The sequence below is a fragment of the Salmo salar genome, chromosome ssa25, assembly GCF_905237065.1.
Source record: "Salmo salar chromosome ssa25, Ssal_v3.1, whole genome shotgun sequence".
NCBI classification, from domain to species: Eukaryota; Metazoa; Chordata; class Actinopteri; order Salmoniformes; family Salmonidae; genus Salmo; species Salmo salar.
The window spans coordinates 51763519-51778467 of record NC_059466.1 but is presented as its reverse complement, the minus strand read 5'-3'; the positions used below and the strand labels follow the sequence as shown (position 1 = coordinate 51778467).

The 14949-nt window shown below is 52.7% G+C and overlaps 1 protein-coding gene across 1 annotated transcript in view; it reads right to left on the bottom strand.

Moving 5' to 3' along the window:
- Positions 1-14949, bottom strand: part of LOC106586935 (neuropilin-2) — a 251886-nt gene that overhangs the window by 25962 nt on the left and 210975 nt on the right. The window contains 2 exon segments of the mRNA XM_045707371.1: positions 10856-11017; positions 13725-13802. Of these exon segments, the coding sequence (XP_045563327.1) occupies positions 10856-11017; positions 13725-13802 (240 nt within the window).

Here is a 14949-nt window from a genome sequence, read left to right as displayed (position 1 = left end):
AGAGGGAGGGATGGGAGGAGAGGGAGGGAGGAGAGGGAGGGATGGGAGGAGAGAGAGGGAGAGGGAGGAGAGGGGGAGGAGAGGGAGGGATGGGAGGAGAGGGAGGGAGGAGAGGGAGGGATGGGAGGAGAGGGAGGGAGGAGAGGGAGGGATGGAGGAGAGAGGGAGGGATGGGAGGAGAGGAGAGGGAGGGAGGAGAGGGAGGGATGGGAGGAGAGAGGGAGGGATGGGAGGAGAGGAGAGGGAGGGAGGGAGGAGAGGGAGGGATGGAGGAGAGAGGGAGGGATGGGAGGAGAGGAGAGGGAGGGAGGAGAGGGGGAAGTAGTTCTCCAGGATGATCTAATATGACAACTGTGATTACCACCTCCTATACCTCTCCCTTCATCGTTACCATCTTTCACACAGCTGCCAGCATCTCTCTAAGTACACCTCATCTCTCTCTCTCTCTCTCTCTGTCTCTCTGTCTCTCTCTCTCTCTCTCTGTCTCTCTCTCTCTCTCTCTCTCTCTCTCTCTCTGTCTCTCTCTCTCTCTCTCTCTCTCTCTCTCTCTCTCTCTCTCTCTCTCTCTCTCTCTCTCTCTCTCTCTCTCTCTCTCTGTCTCTCTCTGTCTCTCTCTCTCTCTCTCTCTCTCTGTCTCTCTCTGTCTCTCTCTCTCTGTCTCTCTGTCTCTCTCTCTGTCTCTCTGTCTCAGTCCAAAGTTATTTCCCAGTCAGATAACACTTTTATAAACTAGAAACACATCAAAATGAATGAATTATAATAATCAGGGTTGATGAGGAGGTAACTAAATATGTCTGAATCATGCCGTGTCCAAAATGGCACCCTATTCCTTACATAGTGCACTACTGTTGACCAAGGCCCAATGGTGAATAGTGAATCTGGGACATGCCACATAGAAGGACTATTTAGCATAAAGTGAGGTGCCTACAAGGTTTCAAACACACACTCTGCCTGCGAGGTAACTATCGGAGGGGCAGAAAGGCACAGCTGGGAGGATTGTTTTTTACTCTACTGGGGATGAACTCTTTCAGGGCCCTGGAGGCCCCGTGGACTGGGAGAGACTTTAACGTGTGTGTGTGTGTGTGTGCGTGTGTGTGTGTGTGTGTGTGTTTCCTGCGCTGGGGCGGACCCCAATTCCTCAGAGGAGCTATAGCTACTGTATCTAGACTAATGTAGTTGTTTAAACACGGATTACTGTCATGTTACTGCGTCGGTCATTCTAAAGCAATCTCTCTTCTCTCTCTTCTCTCTCTCTCTCCTCTTTCTCTCTCTCTCTTCTATCTCTTCTCTCCCTCTCAATTCAATTCAAGTTGCTTTATTGGCATGACGTAACAATGTACATATTGCCAAAGCTTACTGGATATTTACAATATAAATAAAAATACAAATAAAAATTGTCAACGGGACAACAGTAACAACAATAACCAAGGTTCAAAATAACCATACATTGAACGATAACAATAAGCATAGAGGACATGTGTAGGTTGGTTGGGTCAGACTCTGTCCCTCATCTTATGGCAGGCAGCAATGTAGTGCGCTGCCAACCCACAGCTCTCTGCGTCCTCCCCCAACAGGACGGGTAGCCTGTCCTCATCAGAGAGGTCTGTGAAACCTTGAATAAGGGTTTCAAATTTGGGGAAATGACACTCTCTAATTGTTTTATATTTTTGTGTGTGGAAGGTGGGACGGGTGGTGTGGAAGGTAGTAGGGAGGGGACGGGTGGTGTGTAGAAGGTAGTAGGGAGGGGACGGGTGGTGTGGAAGGTAGTAGGGAGGGTAGGGGTGGTGTGGAAGGAGTAGGGAGGGTAGGGCTGGTGTGTGGAAGGTAGTAGGGAGGGTAGGGGTGGTGTGGAAGGAGTAGGGAGGGTAGAGGGGGAAGGTCGTAGGGAGGGTAGGGGTGGTTTGGAAGGTAGTAGGGAGGGTAGGGGTGGTAGGGAAGGTAGTAGGGAGGGTAGGGGTGGTGTGGAAGGTAGTAGGGAGGGTAGGGGTGGTGTGGAAGGTAGTAGGGAGGGTAGGGGGTGGTGAGGAAGGTAGTAGGGAGGGTAGGGGTGGTTTGGAAGGTAGTAGGGAGGGTAAGGGTGGTGTGTAGAAGGTAGTAGGGAGGGTAGGGGTGGTGTGGAAGGTAGTAGGGAGGGTAGGGGTGGTGTGTAGAAGGTAGTAGGGAGGGGAGGGGGGTGGTGTGGAAGGTAGTAGGGAGGGTAAGGGTGGTGTGTAGAAGGTAGTAGGGAGGGTAGGGGTGGTGTGGAAGGTAGTAGGGAGGGTAGGGGTGGTGTAGAAGGTAGTAGGGAGGGTAGGGGTGGTGTGGAAGGTAGTAGGGAGGGTAAGGGTGGTGTGTAGAAGGTAGTAGGGAGGGTAGGGGTGGTGTGGAAGGTAGTAGGGAGGGTAGGGGTGGTGTGGAAGGTAGTAGGGAGGGTAGGGGTGGTGTGTGGAAGGTAGTAGGGAGGGGAGGGGTGGTGTGGAAGGTAGTAGGGAGGGTAGGGGTGGTGTGGAAGGTAGTAGGGGGGGTAGGGCTGGTGTGTGGAAGGTAGTAGGGAGGGTAGGGGTGGTGTGGAAGGAGTAGGGAGGGTAGAGTGGTGTGGAAGGTCGTAGGGAGGGTAGGGGTGGTTTGGAAGGTAGTAGGGAGGGTAGGGGTGGTAGGGAAGGTAGTAGGGAGGGTAGGGGTGGTGTGGAAGGTAGTAGGGAGGGTAGGGGTGGTGTGGAAGGTAGTAGGGAGGGTAGGGATGGTGTGGAAGGTAGTAGGGAGGGTAGGGGTGGTGTGGAAGGTAGTAGGGAGGGTAGGGGTGGTGTGGAAGGTAGTAGGGAGGGTAGGGGTGGTGTGGACGGTCGTAGGGAGGGTAGGGGTGATGTGGAAGGTAGTAGGGAGGGTAGGGGTGGTGTGGAAGGTAGTAGGGGGGGTAGGGCTGGTGTGTGAAAGGTAGTAGGGAGGGTAGGGGTGGTGTGGAAGGAGTAGGGAGGGTAGAGTGGTGTGGAAGGTCGTAGGGAGGGTAGGGGTGGTTTGGAAGGTAGTAGGGAGGGTAGGGGTGGTAGGGAAGGTAGTAGGGAGGGTAGGGGTGGTGTGGAAGGTAGTAGGGAGGGTAGGGGTGGTGTGGAATGTAGTAGGGAGTGTAGGGATGGTGAGGAAGGTAGTAGGGAGGGTAGGGGTGGTTTGGAAGGTAGTAGGGAGGGTAGGGGTGGTGTGGAAGGTAGTAGGGAGGGTAGGGGTGGTGTGGAAGGTAGTAGGGAGGGTAGGGGGTGATGTGGAAGGTAGTAGGGAGGGTAGGGGTGGTGTGGAAGGTAGTAGGGGGTAGGGCTGGTGTGTGAAAGGTAGTAGGGAGGGTAGGGGTGGTGTGGAAGGAGTAGGGAGGGTAGAGTGGTGTGGAAGGTCGTAGGGAGGGTAGGGGTGGTTTGGAAGGTAGTAGGGAGGGTAGGGGGTGGTAGGGAAGGTAGTAGGGAGGGTAGGGGGTGGTGTGGAAGGTAGTAGGGGAGGGTAGGGGTGGTGTGGAATGTAGTAGGGGAGTGTAGGGATGGTGAGGAAGGTAGTAGGGAGGGTAGGGGTGGTTTGGAAGGTAGTAGGGAGGGTAGGGGTGGTGTGGAAGGTAGTAGGGAGGGTAGGGATGGTGTGGAAGGTAGTAGGGAGGGTAGGGTTGGTGTGGAAGGTAGTAGGGAGGGTAGGGGTGGTGTGGAAGGTAGTAGGGAGGGTAGGGATGGTGAGGAAGGTAGTAGGGAGGGTAGGGGTGGTGTGGAAGGTAGTAGGGAGGGTAAGGGTGGTGTGGAAGGTAGTAGGGAGGGTAGGGGTGGTGTGGAAGGTAGTAGGGAGGGTAAGGGTGGTGTGTAGAAGGTAGTAGGGAGGGTAGGGGTGGTGTGGAAGGTAGTAGGGAGGTTAAGGGAGGTGTCTAGAAGGTTAGTAGTGAGGGTAGGGGTGGTGTGGAAGATAGTAGGGAGGGTAGGGTTGGTGTGGAAGGTAGTAGGGAGGGTAAGGGTGGTGTGTAGAAGGTAGTAGGGAGGGTAGGGGGTGGTGTGGAAGGTAGTAGGGAGGGTAGGGGTGGTGAGGAAGGTAGTAGGGAGGGTAGGGGTGGTGTGGAAGGTAGTAGGGAGGGTAAGGGTGGTGTGTAGAAGGTAGTAGGGAGGGGAGGGGTGGTGTGGAAGGTAGTAGGGAGGGTAAGGGTGGTGTGTAGAAGGTAGTAGGGAGGGTAGGGGTGGTGTGGAAGGTAGTAGGGAGGGTAAGGGTGGTGTGTAGAAGGTAGTAGGGAGGGGACGGGTGGTGTGTAGAAGGTAGTAGGGAGGGGACGGGTGGTGTGGAAGGTAGTAGGGAGGGTAGGGGTGGTGTGGAAGGAGTAGGGAGGGTAGAGTGGTGTGGAAGGTCGTAGGGAGGGTAGGGGTGGTTTGGAAGGTAGTAGGGAGGGTAGGGGTGGTAGGGAAGGTAGTAGGGAGGGTAGGGGTGGTGTGGAAGGTAGTAGGGAGGGTATGGGTGGTGTGGAAGGTAGTAGGGAGGGTAGGGATTTTGAGGAAGGTAGTAGGGAGGGTAGGGGTGGTTTGGAAGGTAGTAGGGAGGGTAGGGGTGGTGTGGAAGGTAGTAGGGAGGGTAGGGGTGGTGTGGAAGGTAGTAGGGAGGGTAAGGGTGGTGTGTAGAAGGTAGTAGGGAGGGCAGGGGTGGTGTGGAAGGTAGTAGGGAGGGTAGGGGTGGTGTGGAAGGTAGTAGGGAGGGTAAGGGTGGTGTGTAGAAGGTAGTAGGGAGGGTAGGGGTGGTGTGGAAGATAGTAGGGAGGGTAGGGGTGGTGTGGAAGGTAGTACGGAGGGTAGGGGTGGTGTGTGGAAGGTAGTAGGGAGGGAGGGGTGGTGTGGAAGGTAGTAGGGAGGGTAGGGGTGGTGTGGAAGGTAGTAGGGAGGGTAGGGGTGGTGTGGAAGGTAGTAGGGAGGGTAGGGGGTGGTGTGGAAGGTAGTAGGGAGGGTAGGGGTGGTGTGTAGAAGGTAGTAGGGAGGGTAGGGGTGGTGTGGAAGGTAGTAGGGAGGGTAGGGGTGGTGTGGAAGGTAGTAGGGAGGGTAAGGGTGGTGTGTAGAAGGTAGTAGGGAGGGTAGGGGGTGGTGTGGAAGGTAGTAGGGAGGGTAGGGGTGGTGTGGAAGGTAGTAGGGAGGGTAAGGGTGGTGTGTAGAAGGTAGTAGGGAGGGTAGGGGTGGTGTGGAAGGTAGTAGGGGAGGGTAGGGGTGGTGTGGAAGGTAGTAGGGAGGGTAGGGGTGGTGTGTGGAAGGTAGTAGGGAGGAGGGTGGTGTGGAAGGTAGTAGGGAGGGTAGGGGTGGTGTGGAAGGTAGTAAGGGGGTAGGGCTGGTGTGTGGAAGGTAGTAGGGAGGGTAGGGGGTGGTGTGGAAGGAGTAGGGAGGGTAGAGTGGTGTGGAAGGTCGTAGGGAGGGTACGGGTGGTGTGGAAGGTAGTAGGGAGGGTAGGGATGGTGTGGAAGGTAGTAGGGAGGGTAGGGGTGGTGTGGAAGGTAGTAGGGAGGGTAGGGGGTGGTGTGGAAGGTAGTAGGGAGGGTAGGGGTGGTGTGGAAGGTAGTAGGGAGGGTAGGGGTGATGTGGAAGGTAGTAGGGAGGGTAGGGGTGGTGTGGAAGGTAGTAGGGGGGTAGGGCTGGTGTGTGAAAGGTAGTAGGGAGGGTAGGGGTGGTGGAAGGAGTAGGGAGGGTAGAGTGGTGTGGAAGGTCGTAGGGAGGGTAGGGGTGGTTTGGAAGGTAGTAGGGAGGGTAGGGGTGGTAGGGAAGGTAGTAGGGAGGGTAGGGGTGGTGTGGAAGGTAGTAGGGAGGGTAGGGGTGGTGTGGAAGGTAGTAGGGAGGGTAGGGATGGTGAGGAAGGTAGTAGGGAGGGTAGGGGTGGTTTGGAAGGTAGTAGGGAGGGTAGGGGTGGTGTGGAAGGTAGTAGGGAGGGTAGGGATGGTGTGGAAGGTAGTAGGGAGGGTAGGGGTGGTGTGGAAGGTAGTAGGGAGGGTATGGGTGGTGTGGAAGGTAGTAGGCAGGGTAGGGGTGGTGAGGAAGGTAGTAGGGAGGGTAGGGGTGGTGTGGAAGGTAGTAGGGAGGGTAAGGGTGGTGTGGAAGGTAGTAGGGAGGGTAGGGGTGGTGTGGAAGGTAGTAGGGAGGGTAGGGGTGGTGTGTAGAAGGTAGTAGGGAGGGTAGGGGTGGTGTGGAAGGTAGTAGGGAGGTTAAGGGAGGTGTCTAGAAGGTTAGTAGTGAGGGTAGGGGTGGTTTGGAAGATAGTAGGGAGGGTAGGGTTGGTGTGGAAGGTAGTAGGGAGGGTAAGGGTGGTGTGTAGAAGGTAGTAGGGAGGGTAGGGGTGGTGCGGAAGGTAGTAGGGAGGGTAGGGGTGGTGAGGAAGGTAGTAGGGAGGGTAGGGGTGGTGTGGAAGGTAGTAGGGAGGGTAAGGGTGGTGTGTAGAAAGTAGTAGGGAGGGAGGGGTGGTGTGGAAGGTAGTAGGGAGGGTAAGGGTGGTGTGTAGAAGGTAGTAGGGAGGGTAGGGGGTGTGTGGAAGGTAGTAGGGAGGGTAGGGGTGGTGTGGAAGGTAGTAGGGAGGGTAAGGGTGGTGTGTAGAAGGTAGTAGGGAGGGTAGGGGTGGTGTGGAAGGTAGTAGGGAGGGTAGGGGTGGTGTGGAAGGTAGTACGGAGGGTAGGGGTGGTGTGTGGAAGGTAGTAGGGAGGGGAGGGGTGGTGTGGAAGGTAGTAGGGAGGGTAGGGGTGGTGTGGAAGGTAGTAGGGGGGGTAGGGCTGGTGTGTGGAAGGTAGTAGGGAGGGTAGGGGTGGTGTGGAAGGAGTAGGGAGGGTAGGAGTGGTGTGGAAGGTCGTAGGGAGGGTAGGGGTGGTTTGGAAGGTAGTAGGGAGGGTAGGGGTGGTAGGGAAGATAGTAGGGAGGGTAGGGGTGGTGTGGAAGATAGTAGGGAGGGTAGGGGTGGTGTGGAAGGTAGTACGGAGGGTAGGGATGGTGTGGAAGGTAGTAGGGAGGGTAGGGGTGGTGTGGAAGGTAGTAGGGAGGGTAGGGGTGGTGTGGAAGGTAGTAGGGAGGGTAGGGGTGGTGTGGAAGGTAGTAGGGAGGGTAGGGGTGATGTGGAAGGTAGTAGGGAGGGTAGGGGGTGGTGTGGAAGGTAGTAGGGGGTAGGGCTGGTGTGTGTGAAAGGTAGTAGGGAGGGTAGGGGTGGTGTGGAAGGAGTAGGGAGGGTAGAGTGGTGTGGAAGGTCGTAGGGAGGGTAGGGGTGGTTTGGAAGGTAGTAGGGAGGGTAGGGGGTGGTAGGGAAGGTAGTAGGGAGGGTAGGGGTGGTGTGGAAGGTAGTAGGGAGGGTAGGGGTGGTGTGGAAGGTAGTAGGGAGGGTAGGGATGGTGAGGAAGGTAGTAGGGAGGGTAGGGGTGGTTTGGAAGGTAGTAGGGAGGGTAGGGGTGGTGTGGAAGGTAGTAGGGAGGGTAGGGATGGTGTGGAAGGTAGTAGGGAGGGTAGGGGTGGTGTGGAAGGTAGTAGGGAGGGTAGGGGTGGTGTGGAAGGTAGTAGGGAGGGTAGGGGGTGGTGAGGAAGGTAGTAGGGAGGGTAGGGGTGGTGTGGAAGGTAGTAGGGAGGGTAGGGGTGGTGTGGAAGGTAGTAGGGAGGGTAGGGGTGGTGTGGAAGGAGTAGGGAGGGTAGAGTGGTGTGGAAGGTCGTAGGGAGGGTAGGGGTGGTTTGGAAGGTAGTAGGGAGGGTAGGGGTGGTAGGGAAGGTAGTAGGGAGGGTAGGGGTGGTGTGGAAGGTAGTAGGGAGGGTAGGGCTGGTGTGTGGAAGGTAGTAGGGAGGGTAGGGGTGGTGTGGAAGGAGTATGGAGGGTAGAGTGGTGTGGAAGGTCTGGGGAGGGTAGGGGTGGTTTGGAAGGTAGTAGGGAGGGTAGGGGTGGTAGGGAAGGTAGTAGGGAGGGTAGGGGTGGTGTGGAAGGTAGTAGGGAGGGTAGGGATGGTGTGGAAGGTAGTAGGGAGGGTAGGGATGGTGAGGAAGGAAGTAGGGAGGGTAGGGGTGGTTAGGAAGGTAGTAGGGAGGGTAGGGGTGGTGTGGAAGGTAGTAGGGAGGGTAGGGATGGTGTGGAAGGTAGTAGGGAGGGTAGGGGTGGTGTGGAAGGTAGTAGGGAGGGTAGGGGTGGTGTGGAAGGTAGTAGGGAGGGTAGGGGTGGTGTGGAAGGTAGTAGGGAGGGTAGGGGTGATGTGGAAGGTAGTAGGGAGGGTAGGGGTGGTGTGGAAGGTAGTAGGGGGGTAGGGCTGGTGTGTGAAAGGTAGTAGGGAGGGTAGGGGTGGTGTGGAAGGAGTAGGGAGGGTAGAGTGGTGTGGAAGGTCGTAGGGAGGGTAGGGATGGTTTGGAAGGTAGTAGGGAGGGTTGGGGTGGTAGGGAAGGTAGTAGGGAGGGTAGGGGTGGTGTGGAAGGTAGTAGGGAGGGTAGGGGTGGTGTTGAAGGTAGTAGGGAGGGTAGGGATGGTGAGGAAGGTAGTAGGGAGGGTAGGGGTGGTGTGGAAGGTAGTAGGGAGGGTAGGGGTGGTGAGGAAGGTAGTAGGGAGGGTAGGGGTGGTGTGGAAGGTAGTAGGGAGGGTAAGGGTGGTGTGGAAGGTAGTAGGGAGGGTAGGGGGTGGTGTGGAAGGTAGTAGGGAGGGTAAGGGTGGTGTGTAGAAGGTAGTAGGGAGGGTAGGGGTGGTGTGGAAGGTAGTAGGGAGGTTAAGGGAGGTGTCTAGAAGGTTAGTAGTGAGGGTAGGGGTGGTGTGGAAGATAGTAGGGAGGGTAGGGTTGGTGTGGAAGGTAGTAGGGAGGGTAAGGGTGGTGTGTAGAAGGTAGTAGGGAGGGTAGGGGTGGTGTGGAAGGTAGTAGGGAGGGTAGGGGTGGTGTGGAAGGTAGTAGGGAGGGTAGGGGTGGTGTGTGGAAGGTAGTAGGGAGGGGAGGGTAGGGGTGTGGAAGGTAGTAGGGAGGGTAGGAATGGTGGTGTGGAAGGTAGTAGGGGGGTAGGGCTGGTGTGTGGGAGGTAGTAGGGAGGGTAGGGGTGGTGTGGAAGGAGTAGGGAGGGTAGAGTGGTGTGGAAGGTCGTAGGGAGGGTAGGGGGTGGTGTGGAAGGTAGTAGGGAGGGTAGGGGGTGGTTTGGAAGGTAGTAGGGAGGGTAGGGGTGGTAGGGAAGGTAGTAGGGAGGGTAGGGGTGGTGTGGAAGGTAGTAGGGAGGGTAGGGATGGTGTGGAAGGTAGTAGGGAGGGTAGGGATGGCGAGGAAGGAAGTAGGGAGGGTAGGGGTGGTTTGGAAGGTAGTAGGGAGGGTAGGGGTGGTGTGGAAGGTAGTAGGGAGGGTAGGGATGGTGAGGAAGGAAGTAGGGAGGGTAGGGGTGGTTTGGTAGGTAGTAGGGAGGGTAGGGGTGGTGTGGAAGGTAGTAGGCAGGGTAGGGGTGGTGAGGAAGGAAGTAGGGAGGGTAGGGGTGGTTAGGAAGGTAGTAGGGAGGGTAGGGGTGGTGTGGAAGGTAGTAGGGAGGGTAGGGGTGGTGTGGAAGGTAGTAGGGAGGGTAGGGGGTGGTGTGGAAGGTAGTAGGGAGGGTAGGGGTGGTGTGGAAGGTAGTAGGGAGGGTAGGGGTGGTGTGGAAGGTAGTAGGGAGGGTAGGGTGAAAGTGTTGCTGACAGGCAGTGTGTGTGTGTGTGTGTCTGAGCAGTGGGAAGTGTTGCTGACAGCAGTGTGTGTGTGTGTGTGTGTGTGTGTGTGTGTGTGTGTGTGTGTGTGTGTGTGTGTGTGTGTGTGTGTGTGTGTGTGTGTGTGTGTGTGTGTGTGTGTGTGTGTGTGTGTGTGTGTGTGTGTGTGTGTGTGTGTGTGTGTGTGTGTGTGTGTGTGTGTGTGTGTGTGTGTGTGTGTGTGTGTGTGTGTGTGTGTGTGTGTGTGTGTGACAGGCCACAGGACGAGGCTGGAGCTCAGGAGATAGAGAAGGAGAGAGAGAAGGAGAGAGAGAAGGAGAGATAGAGAAGGAGAGATAGAGAAGGAGAGAGAGGAGAGAGCGAAGGAGAGAGAAGGAGAGATAGAGAAGGAGAGAGAGAAGGAGAGATAGAGAAGGAGAGAGAGACAGAGAAGGAGAGAGAGAGAAGGAGAGAGAGAAGGAGAGAGCGAAGGAGAGAGAGAGAAGGAGAGAGAGAAGGAGAGAGCGAAGGAGAGAGAGACAGAGAAGGAGAGAGCGAAGGAGAGAGAGAGAAGGAGAGAGCGAAGGAGAGACAGAGAAGGAGAGAGCGAAGGAGAGATAGAGAAGGAGAGAGAGAAGGAGAGAGAGAGAAGGAGAGAGCGAAGGAGAGATAGAGAAGGAGAGAGAGAAGGAGAGAGAGAGAAGGAGAGAGAGAAGGAGAGAGAGAGAAGGAGAGAGAGAAGGAGAGAGAGAAGGAGAGAGAGAGAAGGAGAGAGAGAAGGAGAGAGCGAAGGAGAGAGAGAAGGAGAGAGCGAAGGAGAGAGAGACAGAGAAGGAGAGAGAGAGAAGGAGAGAGCGATGGAGAGAGAGAGAAGGAGAGAGAGAAGGAGAGAGAGAAGGAGAGAGAGAGAGAAGGCGAGATAGAGAAGGAGAGAGAGAAGGAGAGAGAGAAGGCGGGAGTATGAGAGAGAGAGAAGGAGAGATAGAGAAGGAGAGAGAGAAGGAGAGAGAGGAGAGAGCGAAGGAGAGAGAGAGAAGGAGAGAGAGAAGGAGAGAGAGAGAGAAGGCGAGATAGAGAAGGAGAGATAGAGAAGGACAGATAGAGAAGGAGAGCATCTCAGTGCTGTTGGTGCAGGGTGGGGGTGCAGGGTGGGGGTGCAGGGTGGGGGTGCAGAGCCAATGGGACAGGAGATGTAGAGTTATGGAGAAGATAGAGATGGAGTGTGTCTCCTACCCAGTGATGACCAGATAACTGTGGTACTGACCGTCTTTGGGCAGAGAGAGAGGTAGATCCAGACTAGGTGTTCGACCAGACGAGAGGCTGCCGCTGTGGAGAGACCAGTTCAACTCTGACATGCTGTCTGGTATCCAGCCACACAGACTGGACTCGAAGTCACACAGACCGCCCAGAGACCAAGGTGTAGCGCCTAGAGAGGAGAGAGGTACAGATTGAGAGAGGGGACAGAGAAAGAGAGGGAGGGAGGGAGGGAGGGAGGGAGGGAGGGAGGGAGGGAGGGAGGGAGGGAGGGAGGGAAGGAGGGTGGGAGGGAGGGAGGGAGCTAGGGAGGGAGGGAGGGAGGGCGGGAGGGAGGGAGAGAGAGAGGGAGGGAGGGAGGGTGGGAGGGAGGAAGGGAGGGTGGGTGGGAGGGTGGGAGGGAGGGAGGGAGGGATCAATGATGCTGATCAGACTGATCGTGATCAATACCTGTCTGAGACGTACAATGCGAAGACGCCCAGAAGCCCAGAAGCCCTGAAGCCCAGAAGCCCAGAAGCCCTGAAGCCCTGAAGCCCAGAAGCCCTGAAGCCCTGAAGCCCTGAAGCCCTGAAGCCCAGAAGCCCTGAAGCCCAGAAGCCCTGAAGCCCTGAAGCCCTGCGCGTGTGTGTTTGTGCTCTTGTGTGTTCAACTAACACCACAATAACCGATTCTTTAAAATACCATTAAAACTAGATCTATATCCCTGGAAGGTTCTGGCAAAACCATTCATGAACATCAACAGGATGAATCTACATTTGACAGGATGAACCTACATTTGGCAGGATGAAGCAACATTTGGCAGGATAAATCTACATTTGGCAGAATAAATCTAAATTTCGCAGGATGAACCTACATTTGGCAGGATGAACCTAGATTTGGCAGGATGAACCCACATTTGGCAGGATGAACCTACATTTGGCAGGATGAACCTACATTTGACAGGATGAATCTACATTTGGCAGGATGAAGCAACATTTGGCAGGATAAATCTACATTTGGCAGAATAAATCTAAATTTGGCAGGATGAACCTACATTTGGCAGGATGAACCTACATTTGGCAGGATGAACCCACATTTGGCAGGATGAACCTACATTTGGCAGGATGAACCTACATTTGGCAGGTTGAACCTACATTTGGCAGGATGAACCTACATTTGGCAGGATGAACCTACATTTGGCAGGATGAACCTACATTTGGCAGGATGAGTCCAAATTTGGCAGGATGAGTCTAAATTTGGCAGGATGAACCTACATTTGGCAGGATGAACCTACATTTGGCAGGATGAGTCTACATTTGGCAGGATGAACCTACATTTGGCAGGATGAGTCTAAATTTGGCAGGATGAGTCTACATTTGGCAGGATGAACCTACATTTGGCAGGATGAACCTACATTTGGCAGGATGAACCTACATTTGGCAGGATGAGTCTAAATTTGGCAGGATGAGTCTAAATTTGGCAGGATGAACCTACATTTGGCAGGATGAACCCACATTTGGCAGGATGAGTCTACATTTGGCAGGATGAACCTACATTTGGCAGGATGAGTCTAAATTTGGCAGGATGAGTCTACATTTGGCAGGATGAATCTACATTTGGCAGGATGAGTCTAAATTTGGCAGGATGAACCTACATTTGGCAGGATGAAGCAACATTTGGCAGGATAAATCTAAATTTGGCAGAATAAATCTACATTTGGCAGGATGAATCTACATTTGGCAGGATGAGTCTAAATTTTGCAGGATGAACCTACATTTGGCAGGATGAACCTACATTTGGCAGGATGAACCTACATTTGGCAGGTTGATTCTACATTTGGCAGGATGAACCTACATTTGGCAGGATGAACCTACATTTGGCAGGATGAACCTACATTTGGCAGGATGAACCTACATTTGGCAGGATGAGTCTAAATTTGGCAGGATGAACCTACATTTGGCAGGATGAACCTACATTTGGCAGGATGAGTCTAAATTTGGCAGGATGAACCTACATTTGGCAGGATGAGTCTAAATTTGGCAGGATGAGTCTACATTTGGCAGGATGAACCTACATTTGGCAGGATGAGTCTACATTTGGCAGGTTGAACCTACATTTGGCAGGATGAACCTACATTTGGCAGGATGAGTCTACATTTGGCAGGATGAATCTACATTTGACAGGATGAATCTACATTTGGCAGGATGAATCTACATTTGGCAGGATGAATCTACATTTGGCAGGATGAATCTACATTTGCCTGGCGTTTTAGCTATCGGCGCGCCTAATCAGTCAGTTCTGTACCTTCCTGGCTGAGTGCCATAGTGGGTGAAATGAATGAGCTCACCTGGCAACCAGAGCGCCAAACACATGAGGCAATAAAATGTTGTAGTCTGCCTGGAAATTAATTCAATAAATGTTTTAACATATTTGATCATTTCATGTTCTCCTCTTCTTTGAATTTAAATACTTTTTAAGTACCAACTTCAGAATTTGTTTTAATTTTCAAGGTATTCCAGGACTTGGTCGTGCTCCTCTTTTGGCAGCGGTGGTATCCTCTAAACGTGGCAGGATGGGAGTATATAATTACCTGCTCCTCTTTGGGCAGCGGTGGTATCCTCTAAACGTGGCAGGATGGGAGTATATAATTACCTGCTCCTCTTTGGGCAGCGGTGGTATCCTCTAAACGTGGCAGGATGGGAGTATATAATTACCTGCTCCTCTTTGGGCAGCGGTGGTATCCTCTAAACGTGGCAGGATGGGAGTATATAATTACCTGCTCCTCTTTTGGCAGCGGTGGTATCCTCTAAACGTGGCAGGATGGGAGTATATCATTACTTGCTCCTCTTTGGGCAGCGGTGGTATCCTCTAAACGTGGCAGGATAGGAGTATATAATTACCTGCTCCTCTTTGGGCAGCGGTGGTATCCTCTAAACGTGGCAGGGTCGGTGTGGCACTGTCAGGTAGAGTGGTGGTTTCTTTACAGAGGAGAGAAGAAGAACAAGATTGCTTAAAATGGAGAACTGACGTATGGAATTGTTTTAAGATGTCAAACCATGGATCACTGGAGTTCAAGCATCCCTATAGGTAACAACATTTTTGTAAATAAAGTTGGTATTTTCAAAATATTGAATTTGGCCTTTACTACTATAGCCTATAGAAACGCATTGAATAACACATTCAAAAATGGCAAAAAAAGACAGTTCAAAAATAAATCATAAGGTTTTAAAGAGTCTGTCCAATATCTAGGAGATTAAAGAAAGCTCAGGATATATATATATATATATACACAGTACCAGTCAAAAGTTATAGAACAACTACTCATTTCAGGGTTTTTGTTAATTTGTGACTATTTTCTACATTGTAGAATAATAGTGAAGACAATAAAACTATGAAATAACACATGGAATCATGTACAAAAAAAAAAACGTTATATAAAAATATATTTGAGATTTGAGATTCTTCAAAATAGCCACCCTTTGCCTTGATGACAGCATTGCACACCCTTGGCATTTTCTCAACCAGCTTCATGAGGTAGTCACCTGGAATGAGATAGTCATATAATATTAGAGTCTACTGGGTGGTGGTATAATATTAGAGTATATTGGGTGGTGGTATAATATTAGAGTCTATTGGGTGGTGGTATAATATTAGAGTATATTGGGTGGTGGTATAATATTAGAGTCTATTGGGTGGTGGTGTAATATTAGAGTCTATTGGGTGGTGGTATAATATTAGAGTCTATTGGGTGGTATAATATTAGAGTCTATTGGGTGGTGGTGTAATATTAGAGTCTATTGGGTGGTGGTATAATATTAGAGTCTACTGGGTGGTGGTATAATATTAGAGTCTACTGGGTGGTGGTGTAATATTAGAGTCTATTGGGTGGTGGTATAATATTAGAGTATATTGGGTGGTGGTGTAATATTAGAGTCTATTGGGTGGTGGTGTAATATTAGAGTCTATTGGGTGGTGGTGTAATATTAGAGTATATTGGGTGGTGGTATAATATTAGAGTCTATTGGGTGGTGGTGTAATATTACAGTCTATTGGGTGGTGGTATAATATTAGAGTCTATTGGGTGGTATAATATTAGAGTCTATTGGGTGGTGGTGTAATATTAGA